The sequence below is a fragment of the Halictus rubicundus genome, chromosome 2 (genome assembly GCF_050948215.1).
Source record: "Halictus rubicundus isolate RS-2024b chromosome 2, iyHalRubi1_principal, whole genome shotgun sequence".
Lineage (NCBI taxonomy): Eukaryota > Metazoa > Arthropoda > Insecta > Hymenoptera > Halictidae > Halictus > Halictus rubicundus.
The window spans coordinates 9,581,082-9,599,892 of NC_135150.1; the positions used below are offsets into that span (position 1 = coordinate 9,581,082).

Here is an 18,811-nt window from a genome sequence, read left to right on the forward strand (position 1 = left end):
ATACCAATGTAACAGTTCTACTTCTTTGAATAACTACTTGTTGGTTTTCGAGTAACTATAGTTAAATTTTTAGTAACTAGTTAGTTACTTCTTCAAAAATACCTAGTTAGTTATAGCACAGACGAAGTATAGAAAATACATTGGGTGATTGGTCTACTCCTATACCTCGTCTGTGCCTATACTTCGTCTGTGGTTATAGCTGGTCAGTTACTTTCAGTTACTTTTTCCCGTCACTAATCAGTAATGCCAAAGAGGAAATTCTCTGGCAATGCATTCCAATATTTTAAAACAAGTACAACAATTCAAATTTTATAAATTAAAGCAAATTTTTTAATCCTAGCATATGTTGAGGATGGATTTTGGATTTTAGGAGCTTTATCAGTCAACACGAAAGTTGATCTGTAGAAGTTTATTTACAATGTGCAAAAGAAGAATGGATTAAGTTCGTATTTAACTAGTATCGCGATAGGAAACATAAATACATTTTAACATGTTTATTAATTTATTCTGTGAATTATAGAGAATCGGGTTTGATAAAAGTACAAAACAAGGAAATAATGTCAGTAACAATGGTAAATGATACAGAAAACAAGGGACGAGAAGATCCTATTAGATGTATATTCTTTTCAGAATTTCATCATATTGCAGGTCCAAAAATTACTTGTCAGGTTAGCAATTTTACTATAACTTCACTGATGAGTGATTTTAATTAAATTATGTACAATAGAATAATAAAGTCTTTTTTAGGTGCCAGATAACTTTATTTCAAAGGACATTTTTGATAATGTCAGTGTCTATATTATACCAAAGGCACAATTGCAACGCAGTACAATCACTGTGTAAGTATTGTTTTTAATTTAGAGCAGGTCTGCTTAATGATGGCTCACGGAACATATGTGGCTGTTTCTCCTCTTTGCCTGCTCAGCCTGCTCTTTACATGCACATGCCCATGAATACATAGTACATAGTGGTAAGTAACTTGACGGTGCAGCGGTCGTGGGCCTCGTGCCGTAGGAAAAGTCGAAGTGGACATAGTGGGGACTGACACGCCGAGCAGGCGAAGAGGAGAAGCAGCCACATCTGTTCTACAAGCAACGATGGCTTGACAGGCCTGATTTAGAGCGTTGATTTATTCATTCATAAAATGAATGGAATTTTTCATTTCTTTCTTAGAACGTTGAAAGACTACAAGATTTTAGGGTTTCCTGTAAAAATTGATGATAAGAAATATGCTAGAAACGCTTTTTATTTTAACTTATGCTTTGTATGCGATGCAGGAGCTCGTACAGTGCACTATGAACCTGTTGTTAAAAAGATGTCTGATTTTTTGGTAAGTATTTGTTTATAAGAATCATGCAAAAATTACCATTGTTTGTTGTTAGCTGGCTTTAAGAACCAATGTACGTTTGTTGATTTAAATTTTACAGTTTTCTTTTATGGTAGTATCTGCAATTGTTTGATAAAAATTGCTAGGCTTCAAATTGCACACGTTTGACGCTATGTTAATACAGGAGGACAACCAGAACGATTTTTTATGCCATAGTTATCTAGATTTTTAATAAATTTAGTGACTATGTTTTTACTTGGATTTAGGACTAGCAATTTGGACAATAGAAAATTTCTTTTGAAACAGTTTTAGGGCAGTTTCCATTTCATATGCACTTCATTTTTTCCATGACGCATTTTATGAATTGAACAAAATTTATATTAAATATTGTGTACTTCTCAAGACATGTAATATTATCATAAACCTTAACTTTTTAATATTTGCTTCATTAAGTTAATTACTTTGATTCTGTGAAATTCTTAGAATTACTGAATTGACACTCAATGTGTTAATCTAAACAAAATTGTTGCCAAAATATTTGTTTGGGGAATGTATGAAAATAATATGTTATCAGAAAAAACATGTTTAAAGCAATTTTAAAGATTTAATGTAAATAATTTTTATCTTAAAGATAAATCATGTATTGAACAATTTTTAGGATTGGAACAGAACATTTTAATTAATAACACAGAGAAATAAATGACAAATTAACCAGGAACAAACTGATGATTAAGGCCCGCTACACACATTCGTTGTTTTAACGTGCGGCGACCGTGCAGCAGAATAACGGAAGTATGGAGCAAGTACGGTTCAAACAAATGTGCAGCGTCTAATTGCATCCATAGTACTTCAAACCGCAGTTCCGGTACCGCACGATCGCCGCACGTTAAAACAACGGATGCGTGTAGCGGGCCTAAATAAAGTAGTTGGAAAATTATTGTTAGTTCTGTGATGATGCTTACACGTTTATTACTAAATTAATTGAATCCGATTCAATTTTATTAGATTATTAGCTATTTTATTTTTCACAAAACACCTTCTTTAGAAAACGTTATATTAAAATTAAGAAGATATATATATCTTCCTTATATATATACATATATATCATCTTTTTGTGATACAATCAATTTGCTATGAGAAAGATAGTGGAAAGTAAATACTTGACAATATTTTGCACACTCTCCAGAAAAAACAATGGGAACTTTTGCATATGGCTAATATTTAGCTTACACAATAACTTTCATTTTTCAGATGGCTCTCGAAATAGAAAATTGTTTTTTGTCAGCATCTGATGATAAAACAAGGTTAGCAGAAATGCTTCAACAGGTGATGCAGGATCTAAATATGCACAAAATGTGTACATTAACAGGTAAGAAATACTTTAAATCGATACTTTTATCCAGATATATAAAAAATATGAAGTATAATATTTTATTAGAGGGGACAATGACGTCCCACTTGAAAGTCATAAAGTTAGCACCTGAGCCGAAACCAGTTCTTGATCATCAGGTACCAATATTCTTGGAAGGCCGTGAAGCATTTCAGAGTGATCAGTGGGATTTGACTACACAACAAGTATTGCCTTATATCGATGGATTTAATCACGTTGCACGAATAGCAGCAGAAGCAGATGTAGAAAATAATCTCGTTAAGAGCTGCGTGCAGAACCTTGTGTAAATATTTGTACATAAGAATTTATTTCACATAAGTTTCTTAATTTAGTCCTCATTCGTCCCTCGTGTCAATTTGACACATTTTTCACATAAAGAATGTTATTATTCTAACATTTGTAGAACAATTGATCTAACATTTGTAGAACAATTGATCTAACATTTTGTGACTTTTATTCCTTTAACATGAAATACATATATTTAGTATTGTTAATAGCAAAACATCGACAAAAAATGTGATAACATTTGTTACAAAAAGAGCCCTGATGTGTCAATCTGATGCACATAATTTTCACGTTTTTTCAAGTCCTTTGACGGCTGTTTTGTAATTGTTACACGACAATTATGTATTCACTGTACAACCCCTTCAGAATGCAGCTAGACATGTATAGCTTTGGATATCAAAAGTTGGCATAAACTTGAAGGAGCAAAGAAGAGACATTACGTATTCTTTTTGTTTGATCAAAACAAAGCGAAGTCGAACACGTGTGGATGAAATTGAGAAATGCGAGCAACATGTTGTGTAAATATTTATTACTTTATTCTCAATAAAATAGTTAGCAAAGTTAGTTATTTATTATTTCATTTCATTTGATGTTTTACGATTGTGTCAATTGGACACACGAGGGACACATTATGTTGTGAAAATGAGAGTTAAATATTATTTATTTTTTAGATATTACGGCGTGGTAACATTGATCCCAATATTCCAGTACAGTAATGTTTATGCAGCAACATCTAAATTAAAAGAGTTGGCAGAAAATACTAAATTACAGGAACGGTGTATAGCATATGCTTCAAAATTTCGTAAGCTTTATATTTGTAATGTAAAGATCTACAAAGGCAAGAAGATGCATTTTATAAAGCTATGTTTCTTATGCTTCCGACAGCTAGACAACCGGCGTATCTCAGAGACATATACAGAATGTATGCGAGTATGACACATGGTAGCAGCATGAGGGACTTGTGCCAAAGACTTAATCCTCAGAATCTAAGAATCAATGAAAGAAGGCTGGTACAATTTGGTCTCATCGAAGGTCTCATTCGTAGAGTGTATAAGGTTTACTTCTTAACTTTTTTAAATAAAGAAGCATCAGTGCATATTTATTTAAATTTATCCACCTTCATTTTTTATTTCAGTACCCAATATGTCTGCCAGGATCTCCTTGTAATGACGAAATGAAAAACAATCCTGTATACAAATATTTCACGGGAACGTATAGCCTGGACGAAATTTGTTGTAGTACGGGTCAGTCGGCGGCGCAGATTGAGGACATTGTTGAACGCGATCCGAATGTTGTCATGTTATGGAAGTAACATAAAAAGGCAGTAGCGTATGAACTTCACAAGCAGAGATACATACATAAATATACGTCTCCTTCAATCGATATTCTCAATCATTCGTTTCACTTCGTTTATATACATGTCAGGTACTTTGTTGCTTCTCATCTCATCGCATTTTTTCTCTATTGCCTCCCGCAATTTTTTCTTACGTATTTCAGCCTCCGTGCGAATCGCCAGACCTTCTTCGAACATCTTTTGCCGAGCTTCGATGCGTTCCCTTTCTTTCTCGTTTACCTGACAAAAAAAAAGGAAGATGATCGGTTACGACGTTATGTAATTTTATTTTTAGATGCCATTTTAATTTGGGAAAATAAGAAGCGAACCTGTTTCAATATTTCACTCCTGTGAATTAAAGATCGCCGTTGCTTTTTCTCAAGTTCTTTCTGCTCTCGACAGAAAGCTTCTTTCTGAACGCGTACAATTTTTTCAAACTCGCGTCGCTCTCGTTCAATCTCAATCGCCTGCATTATTCGTTTATTATTTATTTGTTTCTCCCGTTCTTCCATTAGACTCTTCTGCGCCTGAGCTCGTCTGAGAGCCTCTTCCTTCTCTTTTTGTCTCCATTCTCGCTCCACTTCTTCTTGAATCCGGGCAACGGTTAGCTCGTCTATTCGTGCCTAGAAATAAGTGAGTAATTAAATTTCGACTTACAGGTTTTTTACCGTTTTCAAAATAATATACTTGTGTGTCTTGATTCCGCAACGTCTGGGACGCCACTTTCGCTTTCTCTTGATCCTTTCTCATTTTCTCTTCCTTTCGTTTTTTAGCCAGTTTTGCCTCCCTTTCTTCTTTGTCTCTTTGGTACTCTTGAATCCTACAAATAAACATATTGGATTGCCAACCTTTATTTAAAATAACGAAACGCATACCTAACATCGATGATCTTATTTTCTTGTTCCTCCATAGCCTTTAGATGTTTTAATTGTTTATTCCCCTCTGCGATTTCCTGTCGAGTTCGAGCGAATTCGGCCTCCTTGTTTTGCAGCTTCGAAATCTCTGCCTGTTGCCAAGCAATATTACTTAAATTAATTAGTCGACTTTCTTCTTGTTTCCTTGAAAACTCCAGAAGTCTTTGTTCCTCGTTCTCGCGTATTTGATCCATCAAACTGCTGGCGAACTCCAATTTTTTTGCCGCCATCTGTTGCTCCTTTTTAAGTTCTTCTTTAATCGCCCATCTTCTTTCGTTCTCCACCATGTCGTTCAAACGCTTCTCTTCTTCTTCCAGCTCAATCTCAATCAGCTTCCTCTCTGCTAACTGTATGGCGGACACAGGCAACGCGTTAAATTTGTCTTACGTTTACATCTCTAGTTTTTATCTTAAGCTGTTCATTCACCTGCGCATCGCGTATAGCACGGCATTTAGTTTCCAGAATAATCCTATTGCACTTCTGTATCTCTTCTTCCTGTTCCAGTTTCATGTTCTGAGCTCTCTCGAGCACGTATTTAGTCCTTTTCCTGGCCTCCTCCTCGATCTCGGCCAACTCAGCGCTTTTTTCTCGGGGCCTGTCCATGTCCAATTTACGAAATTCCTCCTTTCTCTGCATACTCTCCTTTATGAGCCTCTCTCTTTCCTCTGCCTCCATTTTGAGGGCTACTTCGCGCTCCTCTTTCGTCATAGAGTCACTGCATGTCCGAAATATTTCGTATTCCTCCTTCGTCAGGACCTTTGCGGAGAGCGGTTTCTTTTTTGTAAGCGTATTCATTTTTCCCATCTCGTTCCTGACTCTTCCTTTAGTCGACTGAAATATGTAAAGGATAACAATACGAAGTGTTCATCATTATTACTTTTCATTGCGTTTAAACGTAGCCGTCAATAACTAAAACAAAGTCTAGTAGTACAAATAAGTGCAGCAAAATCAAATTTATCGCTGTATCATACATAAGTAATATTTAAATTTTTATAACGGTCACCATTAATTTCTAAAAAGTTAAAGTGCATGCTCAGTTCAAAGTATTGTATATTTCTCTTTTATTTGGAGAATGAAATACTCTTTGATACGTCCACTCTGATCATTCTAGAATTAGTTGCATATCAGGGAATGAAAGAACAGATGCATGTTGGAATTGTAGGGTAATACATTGATTGTTGATTTTACACTTTTGTTAGACATGATAAAATAAGATTTTGAAAAACAATAATTCATATTACAGCTTAACATTTATTTTATATTATTTTTACCTAATGAAATCTTTAAGAGAACGGGAATTAATCATTTCATTTATATTTTTGTACTCCTCGTTTTTACAATTCAGTTAATTCCTTGTAAAAATATTAAAAATGATTAGTAAAAAGCCTTTTACATATTAATTCATTAAGAATGGTAATAACGAAGTGTGAAAACAATTTTTTCATACGTTTCCGTTTTTTTTTCACAAGTAATCAGTACTTAAGTATTTATTTTTGTATTATGTTCTATGTACAGTATAACACTGTGGTTTCTACAAAGTCTACATTTGAATTTAAGAGGCATATCGATTGTATACAAATTAATTGAATAAAGTTCATTACCCTTTAAAATTATTATACTGCACATATATTAAACGTTATTTATAGAAACAGTTCTTGTTGCGTAATAACTGCAGTACAATAATTTATGCATCGCTATATGTGCATAAATTAACACAGACGTTCGTAATACGGTAATAGTGAAAACAAGTAATATTCTACCTCTTTCCCATTGCAAGGGACGCAATAATAATTCACATGACTTGATCTACTTTCGCAATTGCAGGGGATTTTTGGTTGATGTTTACAGAACTTGAGTTTTGCATTCTTCTGATTCTTTGAGAATGATGTTCTGCAAATTGAAGTCATTTTTGACCCGACTTCATCCACTGTATGTACCACCATATAAATAAAACTATCTTGTACAATGAATGTATAGAAATAGTGTGAAAACGGTTCTCATTAAACCGCAAATTTGACACACTTATAGCATAACGAATTTGTTTACAATTCGCCGAAGTAAATGATTTAATTTATGTTCAAGTCCACTTAGCCCGACAAAGTGTATTTTTGCATGAAAATCCGCAGTTTATTTATCAGTGAACAAGGGTTGGATTCACTGGTAGAAAGGAGTACCGGTGACTGAGAGACGTGCTAAATGTTTTGAAACGCTAAACGTCGATCGTTTCGTTTGTTTGTTCGATAGCACACTGAGATACATTCCGATTACTCCGAAAAACAGATTTTTTCTTGCAAAAAAGATACTTTAATTGCAGGAAACATGCGCTCGAAACCAGAGCTGAGTAAAATGGTATTTTAAATAATCCTATTTATTTTAAAGTATGCACATAACTTTGAAAGTAAAGTCCTTTACTTGATCCAATAAGTTTTGAACATAATATTTTATTTGAAGCATATTGAAAATATTTGGATTGCGTCTTGAAATATTTTCTTTATTTTAAATATTTTTGCTGAAAATAATGGTTTGCGTTCAATAAATTTTTGAGTAAACGACGACGCAAGGAAACACTTTCAACTTTATCAGAAATACCTTTTACCATAATTGTCTGAAACTCGTTTTTTAATGTCTTTTAACAAGTCGACGATAGAAACTCTTAAATTTTAAATCAAAGAATGAATTGAAAAACCGCATTACTTAGAAGATGATTCAATATTCCAAGTAAGATCGAAGTAGTTTGTTTTATGCTAGATTATTAACATAAAATATTTTAGATTGCTAAAATGGAAGTTTAGCAAAATTAAATATTTGATTTTTACAGTTACATATCCCCTTTAAAATATCATTTGTTTAATGCAAATAAAATCTAAAATATTAAATAGTATTTGAAATATTTATTTCGCCAAATATTGCCCACCTCTGTTCGAAATTTACAGATGTAGCTTGCAGTAAACAAAATATTGTTGTCTTACTTTTTGTCTTACTGTTGTCTTACATTAAATATTAATAATATTATATAGGTCGTAACATACAGTCAGGGACAAAATTAAGTAGACACCCTTTAACAACTTGTTTAATATTGAAACTGCGAAAAAAAGTGAATGTCACGATTTTTAACTTTTTTATCTGTACCTATAATGAAAATTGAAAATATTCCTTTCGTAGATCTATGTATGTTACACACATGCACAAAGTGTCATCAAAATCGTTTAAAGTTGCTATGAGTTTATCGATAATTAAAAATGGCAAAAATTGTGAGAAACTGCGATTTAGGTCAATCGTAAGCCCAAAATTCAAAGATCTAACATCTTTCAATGTGTCGGCAACTGACCGCCGGTCGATGGAGTGAGAGACGGGCATCAAAGGAAGAAACACGGGAACCAAGAATAAACCGAGCCGCGATGTTCGCCTTTACTTCGTCTTTACTTTAGCGTCGGGCGATTAAAATTCACAAACACAAAACTTAAATTAACGCAACAATTGAAACAAGAAGAAAACGACGCAGTCGCGAGAATTGAACTTGGAAAAGGTGACGCAGTCACGCTCGGACGATTGACTTGTGATCGCGAAGGCAGTTGTTTGGAAAGTGTCTATGTCGCACGCTCGGAAGAACGCGCCCGGGATACGAATATGATTTCGCATCCTGCTGATTGGTAGAGTTGTTCGAGATTCAAACGAAGGAGTTAGCCGTACGCCGTTGAGGCTGCTTGTGGTTTTTGCAAAACGGTTGGAGCGGGCGCGGCGCCCGAGACACAAACAAGCAACCGTCAACGACTTTCCGACTCGCGAGGTCGCACGAGAAACTCCTTCGTTTGAATCCCGAACATTCAATGCCTAACGGCGGATCTAGGCATGGGTTTTATGGCCTGCAGCCCAGAGCCCTGTTCGGTCAAAGGACTCCTTCGCGGCCAAAAAATACAAATGGAAACAATTTAAGTTAAAAACTAAAAAAAATAAGTTATGCAAAAATTTTTAGTACTTGAGATAATTTGGGTTAATTGGGTAGGCCCTAAGAGTTTGTGGGTATCCGAAGTTACGGATACCCGCCCAGTCGAATCGAGTCGAAAAAAGTCCAGCAGGCTCGGGCGATTACTCGAGATATCTGAATATTCGGGTAGCTTGATGGCATCGGGTAGCTTGATCGTGTTGGGTAGCTTGATCATGTCGGGTAGATAATAATTTAAATCACTCACATACACGCCCTCATTGGCATGCTTGGCCCTTTTTTTTATCGTAGGAAAAATGGTTTACGCATACCCCGCCCTCCTGGGGGAGAGACAGAGTGATGTGGGGTTCGTCTGTCCAGATGGGCCAGTCCTGTCCACTAAAAAACCTACGGTGACCTCCCTGGGCTAATTGGAGGTGGTCGGGATCTCGAAAACGAATACTACCAACCACCTCCACCCCTGGCTTAGAAGCCCTAGTCCCAGGGGTGAGAGAAGCTCCCCCCAGCAAAGTACCTAATCTATTAGCCTCACAGACCCCCCCCCCCGCTCGGGTGGTGCAGAACCCTGTAGGGCCGAGGGAGGAGGTTTCCGAAAAGGACAAGGAGGAGACCAAGGCGAGGTCTGGCTCGCGTCAGCCCCCTCCCCCTGTCCCACCCCTCGTGTCGATCCCCTTTTATTTCCAACTTGAAAGGGAGAACGGACGGGGAAAAGGCTATCCCCCCTTGGAGGCGGTGCTACGCAGTCCCACCGCCACCAACTTGTCTGCGGCCCCTAGTCGGGGGCCGCCGGCCTCGGCGGGGACGCCCCATAAAGGAATTTTGATTGCACCAACCCCGCGTAAAGACGACGAATCCGATCATCGCCCCCCCCCCCCCCCCGCTATTGGGCAACAAACGCCCAATTGCAGCTGCCACGTCATCTATCTCAGCCATCGATACTCGAACCACCTGTCCCTTAGGTAGTCCCGGATCACGTCCCGGAGGTAGAAGGGCATCTGGAAGTATTCCAGTGCCCTCACTACCTCGTCCCAGGGCAGGGTGTTGAAGGCATTGGTGATATCAAGGCTCACCGTCAACAACACCCTGCCCCGAGCGACAGCCGTTTCCTGGAGGGTGGCAAGGCCTCACGATCACATCTATTGTCGATCGCCCGACAATATGGCGATGATCTTCCCCGCCTCGTCGAGGAGACACAGGGGCCAGTACGCAGAGGGAGAATCTGCGGGTTTTCCTACCTTTCGGAGGAGGACCAGCCTGGCGACTTTCCAGGCCTTGGGGAAGATTCCCCGGCTCAAACAGGAGTTTAAAATCTGAATGAAGGCCGGGACGAGGACGTCCAAGGTCAAGGCCAAAACTCGTCCAGGAACTCCGTCGGGATCGGGGATCTTCTTGCACCCATCCCGGATTCGCTGGACGGCCCGGGTGAGCTCACTCATCGTGACCCCGAGTTCGTCGGTCCAGGTGGAATGGACCGCATGGGGCGACCTTCTCTCACCCCACCCCACCCCCCCCCCCCCGAGGGGGAAGAAGGTATTAAGGACCCGCTCCAGAAACTCGGGGTCTAACTCCTCCGTCACGAGGGGTGCCCACGGGCGGAGCTTCCCAAGAACCGCCCTGTAGGGGCGCCCCCATGGGTCCAGGTTAAGGGACCTGAGGAGCTCTTCCCAGGCTTTGGCTTTGGCAGCGGCAATGGCACGCTGGAGAACCATCCTGACCGCCCTGTACTCAGAATAAAGGGCGGCGACTCTCGTCTCTTCTTCGCCACCCACTGGGTGGCCCGGTCGAGCGCGGGTGTACTGGCGTTGGGCGCGGACACAGGAATCTCGAATGTCCGAGATTTCGCTCGACCACCAGTACGCTGACCTCCTCGGGGGGTGTCTACCTGACCGGGGCATCGACGCATCGCATAGCGTATGCCCCGGAACCAAAACACCCTCTCGTCAGTCCCGCGCTCCCTGGGCTTCAGCCAGGAATAGGCGAGAGGTGAGGCTTTCAGGACGTTCTCGTCGGCATGCTTAGCCTTAAGGATTCATTAAGGGGGCCGGCAGGCATGGACCCGGGGTGCGAGCTGACCCGGGCTCCCAGGGGGAGCATGGCTCCCCCCGTCCTGGGGCGGCACCCCCCGGGTTAATTTCCCGGTGTGGGGCGGTGCCGGTCCGTCCCTCCCCCAGAGGGGAGGGGGATCCGTGGGTGGGTATTGGGTAGGAAGGATCGGGGCGTGCCGGATCGCGCCTCCGACGGCCTTTCCTTCCGGTGGCGGCGTCTTCTTACCTCGGCCGGAGCTGGTTCCTTCGGGACACCGGCTCCGAGCGGGGCACGAAGACTCCGGGAGCTGTGGGTGGACCGAGCTGGGGCTCGGAAAGCCCAATCCGAAGGCTCCGGGGATGGGGACACCGGGCGGGTCCCTCCGCCCGGGGTCTTATAGTGTAGGCAATGGGGGAGGCTAACCCCCTCCCCCGGGGTATGGTGTTAGCTGAGATGTGTCCTGTTGAGTACTCGCGTGATTCAGGCACCTCTCCTTTAGCTTAGGTGGGCGTGAGGTGTTAGCGAGTAGTCTCTGCCCCCCCCCCCCATATAATCCCGGTTCTCCCCAGGGAGGCGGGGTATGCGAAAAACATTTCCTCACGATAAAAAGAAAAAGGGGGCCGGCAGACATTTGGCTTACTTACTTATTTAAGACGTAAAATGTCTAGAAAAAAGGCACAGCGTAACATAGCGTGACAGTCAAGGCCAAATGCCTGCCGGCCCCCTTGGGTACGGCTGAAAGTGAAGTGTCTTCTTTTCAAACGGGAAAACACCCCAGCCGTACTCCACTCAAGGGCAATTGATGTATCGCAGACCCACACGCAGCGGAAAGGCCACACCAGTTTTCGGGAAGGATCTTTGGATCCAAGGGATCTTTGAGCAGCGTCCCACAAGGCTTACGTGGAAAATGAAATCACGGAGTCAGTAGGCGTTACCACAATTTTTGGATTACTAAACTGGTGATTCGTCCCCTTTTCATCCTTACCAAAGGAATGTTCTCTTCCCGATCTAGGGAAGAGGTAGGAAATTGTGTAAGAGTTAGCACTCTTTGAACTCTCATAACAAGCAGAACTGTCTGAACTCTCAAAACGATTAAAACACTCTGAACCATTATAACAGTTAGAACATTTTAGAACACCGAATAACTTCGAATTTGTACTTCGAATTGTAGAATTTATTGTCTATTACGAACTTTAAGGGTATTTTACGACTGTAAAATACATTATTTATTGTTTTAAAACTAGAGCGTTAATTGGCTTGAATCAGCGGTAATATTGGACAAGACAACGCTCGAAACAACTATTCATTGGAGTATTTGTTGCTCCAATTATCATTCATTGTTCAGCATTCGTCACAATGATCGAGAACTGTTTTGTAAATGAGTAAATAAATATCTGTCTTTACCAATTCAATTCAAAGTTTTACTCTCAAGAACTGTTTATTCTCTGTTTTTAGTGATACAGTGTTTATTTAGATTACGAAGTATCACACCAGAACCTTTCTAAAATTCTGTATAAATTTCCCCAGGCTGGACCAATAACTTTGACTATCTTGAATATTTCCGTTATTTATAGTAATATGGAAAAATTATATATACAGAACTTTCATGGTATAGAGAGGGAAATATTATAATGTAATAATTTTTTATATGGAGGACGACGTTTCGGAGATTTCAAGGTCACCGTACCTACTGAAAATTATTTCGATAATATTTCGTTAACTGTTAGGTTTAGGATATACAAAGGTTAATACATTTTTATACAGAACTTGATATTATAGTCTATCGAGTCACGATACAAAAGGTAATTATTTACCTATTAATAGGTAATTTCATTTAAAGAAATCAAGGTGACTTTGAAATCTCTGAAACACCATCACCCATATAAGAAATGTTTCCATCGTAATATTTCCCCCTCTATGCCATGCAAGTTTTGCATATATCATTTCTTCATACAATTACAAATAACGGAAATATTCAGGGTGGTCAAAGTTATTGATCCACCCTGTACAATTTAGGAGTAAATAATCCAAATATTCCAAAGAACTTAAAGAAACATTTGCGATTGTACAATACAATAGCTAAAGTGAGTGTACAGAAAGTTTGTTGAGTTTATGAGGGACCCCAGTATACCAGTTAAGGGTTAAAATGCGAGAACGTTTTCCGAAGAAAGAGAATCCATTTTTCGTACAGCTGCTGCCCTAATTTGAGCGCCCGCCCGCTGATACACAAAAATGTTTTCAATGTTACACAGCGTGTTTGATTTTTAAATAATTCTACGACAATGCGTGGATGGGGTGATTCACCCCTTCTGTCGGTGGTTACGTACCGTCGTCGCCAAGTTTCCCTACGACGTTGGCTTTCCTTAGGTGGGAAAACGCACATATGGTTGCACGTCACTTGTCTGCTGACAATATGTATTTATGTTTCAAGAAAAATATACATATGCCCTGGATATTACAAAATATTCGATCCTCGGATTCGATCACTCCAAGTTGAAATTTCATTGTATCTATGTGGAAAATAAAAATTAAACAAACGATTCGTTGCCTTTCGCGAAGACTTTATTTTATTGTTTTGCATGCTTACATTTTCTGTCAATATAATACAACCTCCACCGACTAGTCAATTATTATATTAGCAAACTGTGGATCTGTATGGAACTTCCGATTTTGATGGGCAGTTAAATAAAAATAGTAATTAAATGAAGTCCTAGATAATTTATTAATACCTTTATCATTAAGATACTGCATAGAATATTTTATAAAGGATATATAAAATATATTATTCACATTATTGTAAGTCATACTTTTTATTCAACTAGGATAGTTTCTACGAACAAAATCTGGCCAAACTATTAATTGTATCTGATTCAATATAAACGTATGTTGCATGTAGATATTGCACATACACACATAGATATTACGAATCGAAAGCATTCGATTTATAACGATTTCTTCTTTTCTCAAGTAATGTTCGTGCGTATGTGAATTTATTAAGAAGACATTTATAAAATTAGATTACTTACTCAGACTTGTAAAATTTGATAATTTCAATTAATAATTTACAAGGTGAAACTGTCGAAAATCTTTAAGAAAAATTAACTTAAATTATATATTAAGAAAAAAATTTAATACTTTTTAGTCTAAATAAAAAAAAAAGTAGTTGTCTTGCGTTATATGTAAATTCTCTTATCCGCATATTGGTCTTCCAACAATTCGTGTAACAAAATTTTGTATCCAATAATCCATAATACTTACAAAACAAACGAACAAATAAATTGTAAGATTATGCAGTTTTGTCAAAAATAAGTAGTTGTAATTTAAAATTGTAAAAACAGTGGAAGAATTCAATAATGCTATTGTACTATGTTCTACTTATTAAACATATTAAGGCGGAAAATAAATTTTTAGTTCACTACAGTTCCTTGTAATTCAGATGAAAAATTTGTATATTGCATAGAAATCCGAAGTCTAATTACGAGTTATACTAACGATTACTGTCATATTCGACGATATATATTTTACAAAGGAATGTTTAGATAGAGAGGGTGGTGAAGCTGAAGTATCGAACAATAGATATGTGGTCGTAGGAAGAACCCACTAATTTAAAATGAAACGGTCATCGACGTATGTAAAAGTCGATCAATATCGTATATCCATTTTATACTACGGAGTTCAATTTAATTTGGCTAGTAGACGAAATTAGATATTTTATCCTTACAGAAGAGTATTGAATAAGTAGGTATACGGTAAATATAATAAATGTTCCCATGAGTGTAGTAAATTGTGATACAAATATTTAAATAAAAAAAAATGTTTAATATACCACGTTTTTAAGACGGATTAAAAAGTATAAAATAATTTTTCCTAGCCCTATACAGATTCCTCACCCTATATATGTAGATAGTCCCGAAAATGTATGATTGTGAATTTTGAATAGCTATGAAAATACTTGTAAGATTTAAAACGAAAAACGTGGGCGCAAGATAACAGTAAGGAGTGTAGAGGATAACTGCCGTTGAAAAAACTCACACAACAGTTCATATCATTTGCAATGCAATAAAATTGTTAGTGAGATAGGTGAACTATTCATGCATCAATTATCTATTGCATGCGCCTCACGTTTTTCGTGCAGGAGACACACCCGAGCCGTGTTGTGTTTACAGTCTTGGCGTCCGAGGCCTCTCGAACTGTGCGGCCCCTCACGAGGTATACCCCGCGGTAGTGGGGATAATTCCGCGACGTTTATCATCCAGGCGTTGACGACATATATAGAGAAATCATTCTGTTTCTTTCATAGCATACCAGCCGAATGGTGGGGGACGCTGGTAGGCACTGAGAATCAGTGTCGCCAGATCAAGACTTGTTCCCCCACTCTAACTTCCCTCTCTGCCGCACTATTCTCCATGTTCCTGTCGTGCATACTCCGGTACTGGCAGAGAGAGGGTAACTTTTTCCGCTCAATTCGAGCTCCTTCCCCTCATCTGGCGACACTGCTGAGAACACGGGAAAGAAACAGTTTGCGGCCCATGGGCCGCCAGTTGCCCGGCTCTGGTGTAACTTATGCTACTGTACAACTGACGGCACACCTCTGACTCAAAACTCGATCAAACGACTAAAAAAATTGTACATCAATTTTCAAGGTATCGTTATAAAAAGGAAGCTCGAATCTTTAAATCTTTCGAAGTTCTTCAAAGTCTTCACAGACGTTTGAATGTATAACATTTTCGAGAAAAAAACGCGTCTTCAATTTCTCGCCTATTACACTGTGAAAAAAATCTCGCTAAATCTAGCTTTATAATGAGTGAATTTATTGTCGTACTATCATTTTGAACGAAATTATTATAGTTTAAGTATAGGCAATTTATCGAGAATAGGATACATATTTAGTGTTCAAATACTTTTTGAATCCACTGTATGCGTATAGTCTAAAACAAAACTAATCAATATGGCTAAGCGAACTTTAGCGAACACCGGTGTTTTTTGTCGTGCGGCAAAAAGAATTTTGTAGAGGTCGTGTTCATGGACACGAAAGAACCCAAGCTGTTTCTATAAAAATCACTATAGTAAGTAGATTGAGGATTTTATTGCAAAAATGAAACAGGAACGAGTGAAGACGAGAAGAATTTAAGAATACAGTCATATTTTTACCAACTTACTAAGAGTATTAGAAAAAATAACTTTTCATTTAATTTCGATTTCTTGCGGTTGCTATAGAAAATTTTGCATAAAACTTCATATCTCAATTAGTAAGTTATTTATTAAAGTTTAACATGTTCATTATGCCATGATCCTTCAAATTTTAAGTAATACTATAATTAGGAAATTAAAATATATCTACAATTAGAGTTTAGTTTACTATTAATTATTATTGAACTGTCGTTTAACTACTTGTGGTTGGAAAACATGTCACTAAGGATTAAAATTATTGTATATACTTGTATAATCAATGTTTATACAAGGTGAGACAATAACTTGTGAACACCTTGAATAATTCCTTGTTATTTATAATAAAATGCAAACATACAATATGCATGGTATAGAGGGGGGATATTGTAATGAAAATATTTTTTATACGGGCGAAGACGTTTCGGAGATTTCAAGATCAGCTTATTGTTAGTTTCTTTTAATAGGATAATTCTCCTTCTGTATCGTGAATCGATGGACTATCATATTCTGCGTAAACATGTATCGACCTTCATATGTTCTGAAACTTTGAAATCTTCGAAACGCCTTCACCCATAGAAAAAGATAGACCCATAGAAGTGGTTTCATATTAATACAAATAACGAAAATATTCAAGATGATCAAAGTTATTGGTCCACCCTGTATGTTTATAGTTATTATTGCATTTTCATACTGTTTTAGCTACCTTGGTAGTTTATAATATGTATTCATCTGTTTGTGTGGAATATTTACAGTACTTATAGTCAGTGTAAAAATCATTCGTACACACATTGAAAACGAATAACTTCTTTAGAATTAGATCAAACAGCTTGAGTTGTTTTGAATTTACTTTTTTAAATTGCTGTTTGTGGCAAATTTCGAAGAAAAAAGGAAAGTAAAGTTTTATATAAAAACCTAAGTCTTTTTGGGAGTCAGGCGTCCAAACGAATCGAAATTGTAGCTACGATTAAACGAAACAAGGAAACATTTTTCGAGAAAGGAAATTGAAATATTTCAATATGAATTAATAATACACGAAGTCAAATGCGGTGATGTGGCTCCATTGTGACAGGATGTGGGAAAAACAGATGCTCGAACAAAATTGGCTGTAATAAGGTATAGAATTGTTGTGGAAGGGTCTCTTCCTAAAATGCAAATGAACATAACGACACCTATTTTTACCTTTATGATTCAACAGAAGAGGAATCACAATTTTTACAAATAGGTGGCGACGGTAAGAAGTATATCTATCCTAGAGGAAAGAATTCTTAATGTAGAAAAAATGAAATATGTGCATTGAAGAAAAGTGGAAATGTTCAAATCAGAAAACAATTAAAAAACAGCATAAACCTATAACGAAAAGACTGTTGGAGGTTAGAAAAAACAAAGATGGCTGTACTTGCTGTCAATGAACAATACAGTATTCGTAGACAGTTTTTCAAAAAACATCATACGACTTATATTAGTGTTTTTAAATTACAATTAAGATATTGATTCATAGGTTTATTCAATAACACGGTCGGTTACTTCAACAATGGCAAAAAGTAATAGAACAGAATGGAGAATAAATGTTATTGAATAAATCTATCAATAAATATCTTAATTTTATCTTCGAATTTTTATTTGAAAACGCTACGAACTTTCGTTCCAGTCCAATAGTTTTGTCACGACTAAAAATAGGTGTTCTCAGCGTTATTATCAGGTTGTTAAATACGAATTGTCCGACTTTTAAACAATAATATTAAACAAACATAACTTTTTCCTAAATAAATTACTGATCAAAGTAATCACCATTATAATCAATATGTTCCGTCAACGAATCATAAGTTTTTTGTATTACAGTAAAAATTGAATGCACTAGTCTTTCGCGTACTTCATTTAGAAGATTGTCATTTTTGAGTTTTTTTTCTATCATTTAGTGTGCATCAATAGTGTGTTCATTTACCAGCACATTTTGACCAAACATTGTTTCGTCAATATGTTTATTTTTCGTGTTTCCTAAAAAGAATAAACGGCCACTACAATGATTGACATAGAAACAACAATCTTTATTTAAAAGCAAGATTAAATATCTAAACAGAAACTGAAGATTAAAAAGATCGGTGTTCTATTTAAAATGGTATATAATAAACTTGTAATATGCAACAACCTAATAGTTTTATTGTTATACTGCGGATTTTTATGCAAAAAAAAGGTTCGTTGATACAAACGAGATAAAAAAAATTTCTCTTGCAATAAATAATATAATACAATATAAGGAATAATATAAGTATATAATAATACATTTTTCTTGAGATTAATATTTTAAGATATAAAGGCTACATGTTTGTTTCCTTTGTTAATGTTCTTTAAATGTATTTACTATTATGTATTTGATCTATCCATTTCTTTTATAAACACATCGAATCCGGAGTTTCGTTGTAATTTG

The 18,811-nt window shown here is 37.4% G+C and overlaps 2 protein-coding genes across 2 annotated transcripts; one reads left to right on the forward strand and one right to left on the reverse strand.

Annotated features, from left to right (window-relative positions):
• Positions 1–147: 147 nt before the first annotated feature.
• Nprl2 (Nitrogen permease regulator-like 2) lies at positions 148–4,382 on the forward strand. Its single transcript, XM_076805099.1, has 10 exons — positions 148–202; positions 371–442; positions 521–668; positions 748–839; positions 1,174–1,330; positions 2,579–2,696; positions 2,766–3,000; positions 3,674–3,804; positions 3,888–4,057; positions 4,138–4,382. The coding sequence occupies exons 3-10, from the start codon at positions 558–560 to the stop codon at positions 4,312–4,314; spliced, it is 1,191 nt and encodes a 396-aa protein (XP_076661214.1). The 5' UTR covers positions 148–202; positions 371–442; positions 521–557; the 3' UTR covers positions 4,315–4,382.
• On the reverse strand, positions 4,378–7,690 carry LOC143365175 (cilia- and flagella-associated protein 45). The gene is given in 5 exon segments (XM_076805100.1): positions 4,378–4,619; positions 4,652–4,958; positions 5,023–5,155; positions 5,211–5,596; positions 5,676–7,690. Coding segments are annotated over 5 exon segments (1,446 nt in total). The 5' UTR covers positions 6,054–7,690.
• Between the last annotated feature and the right edge of the window lie 11,121 nt (positions 7,691–18,811).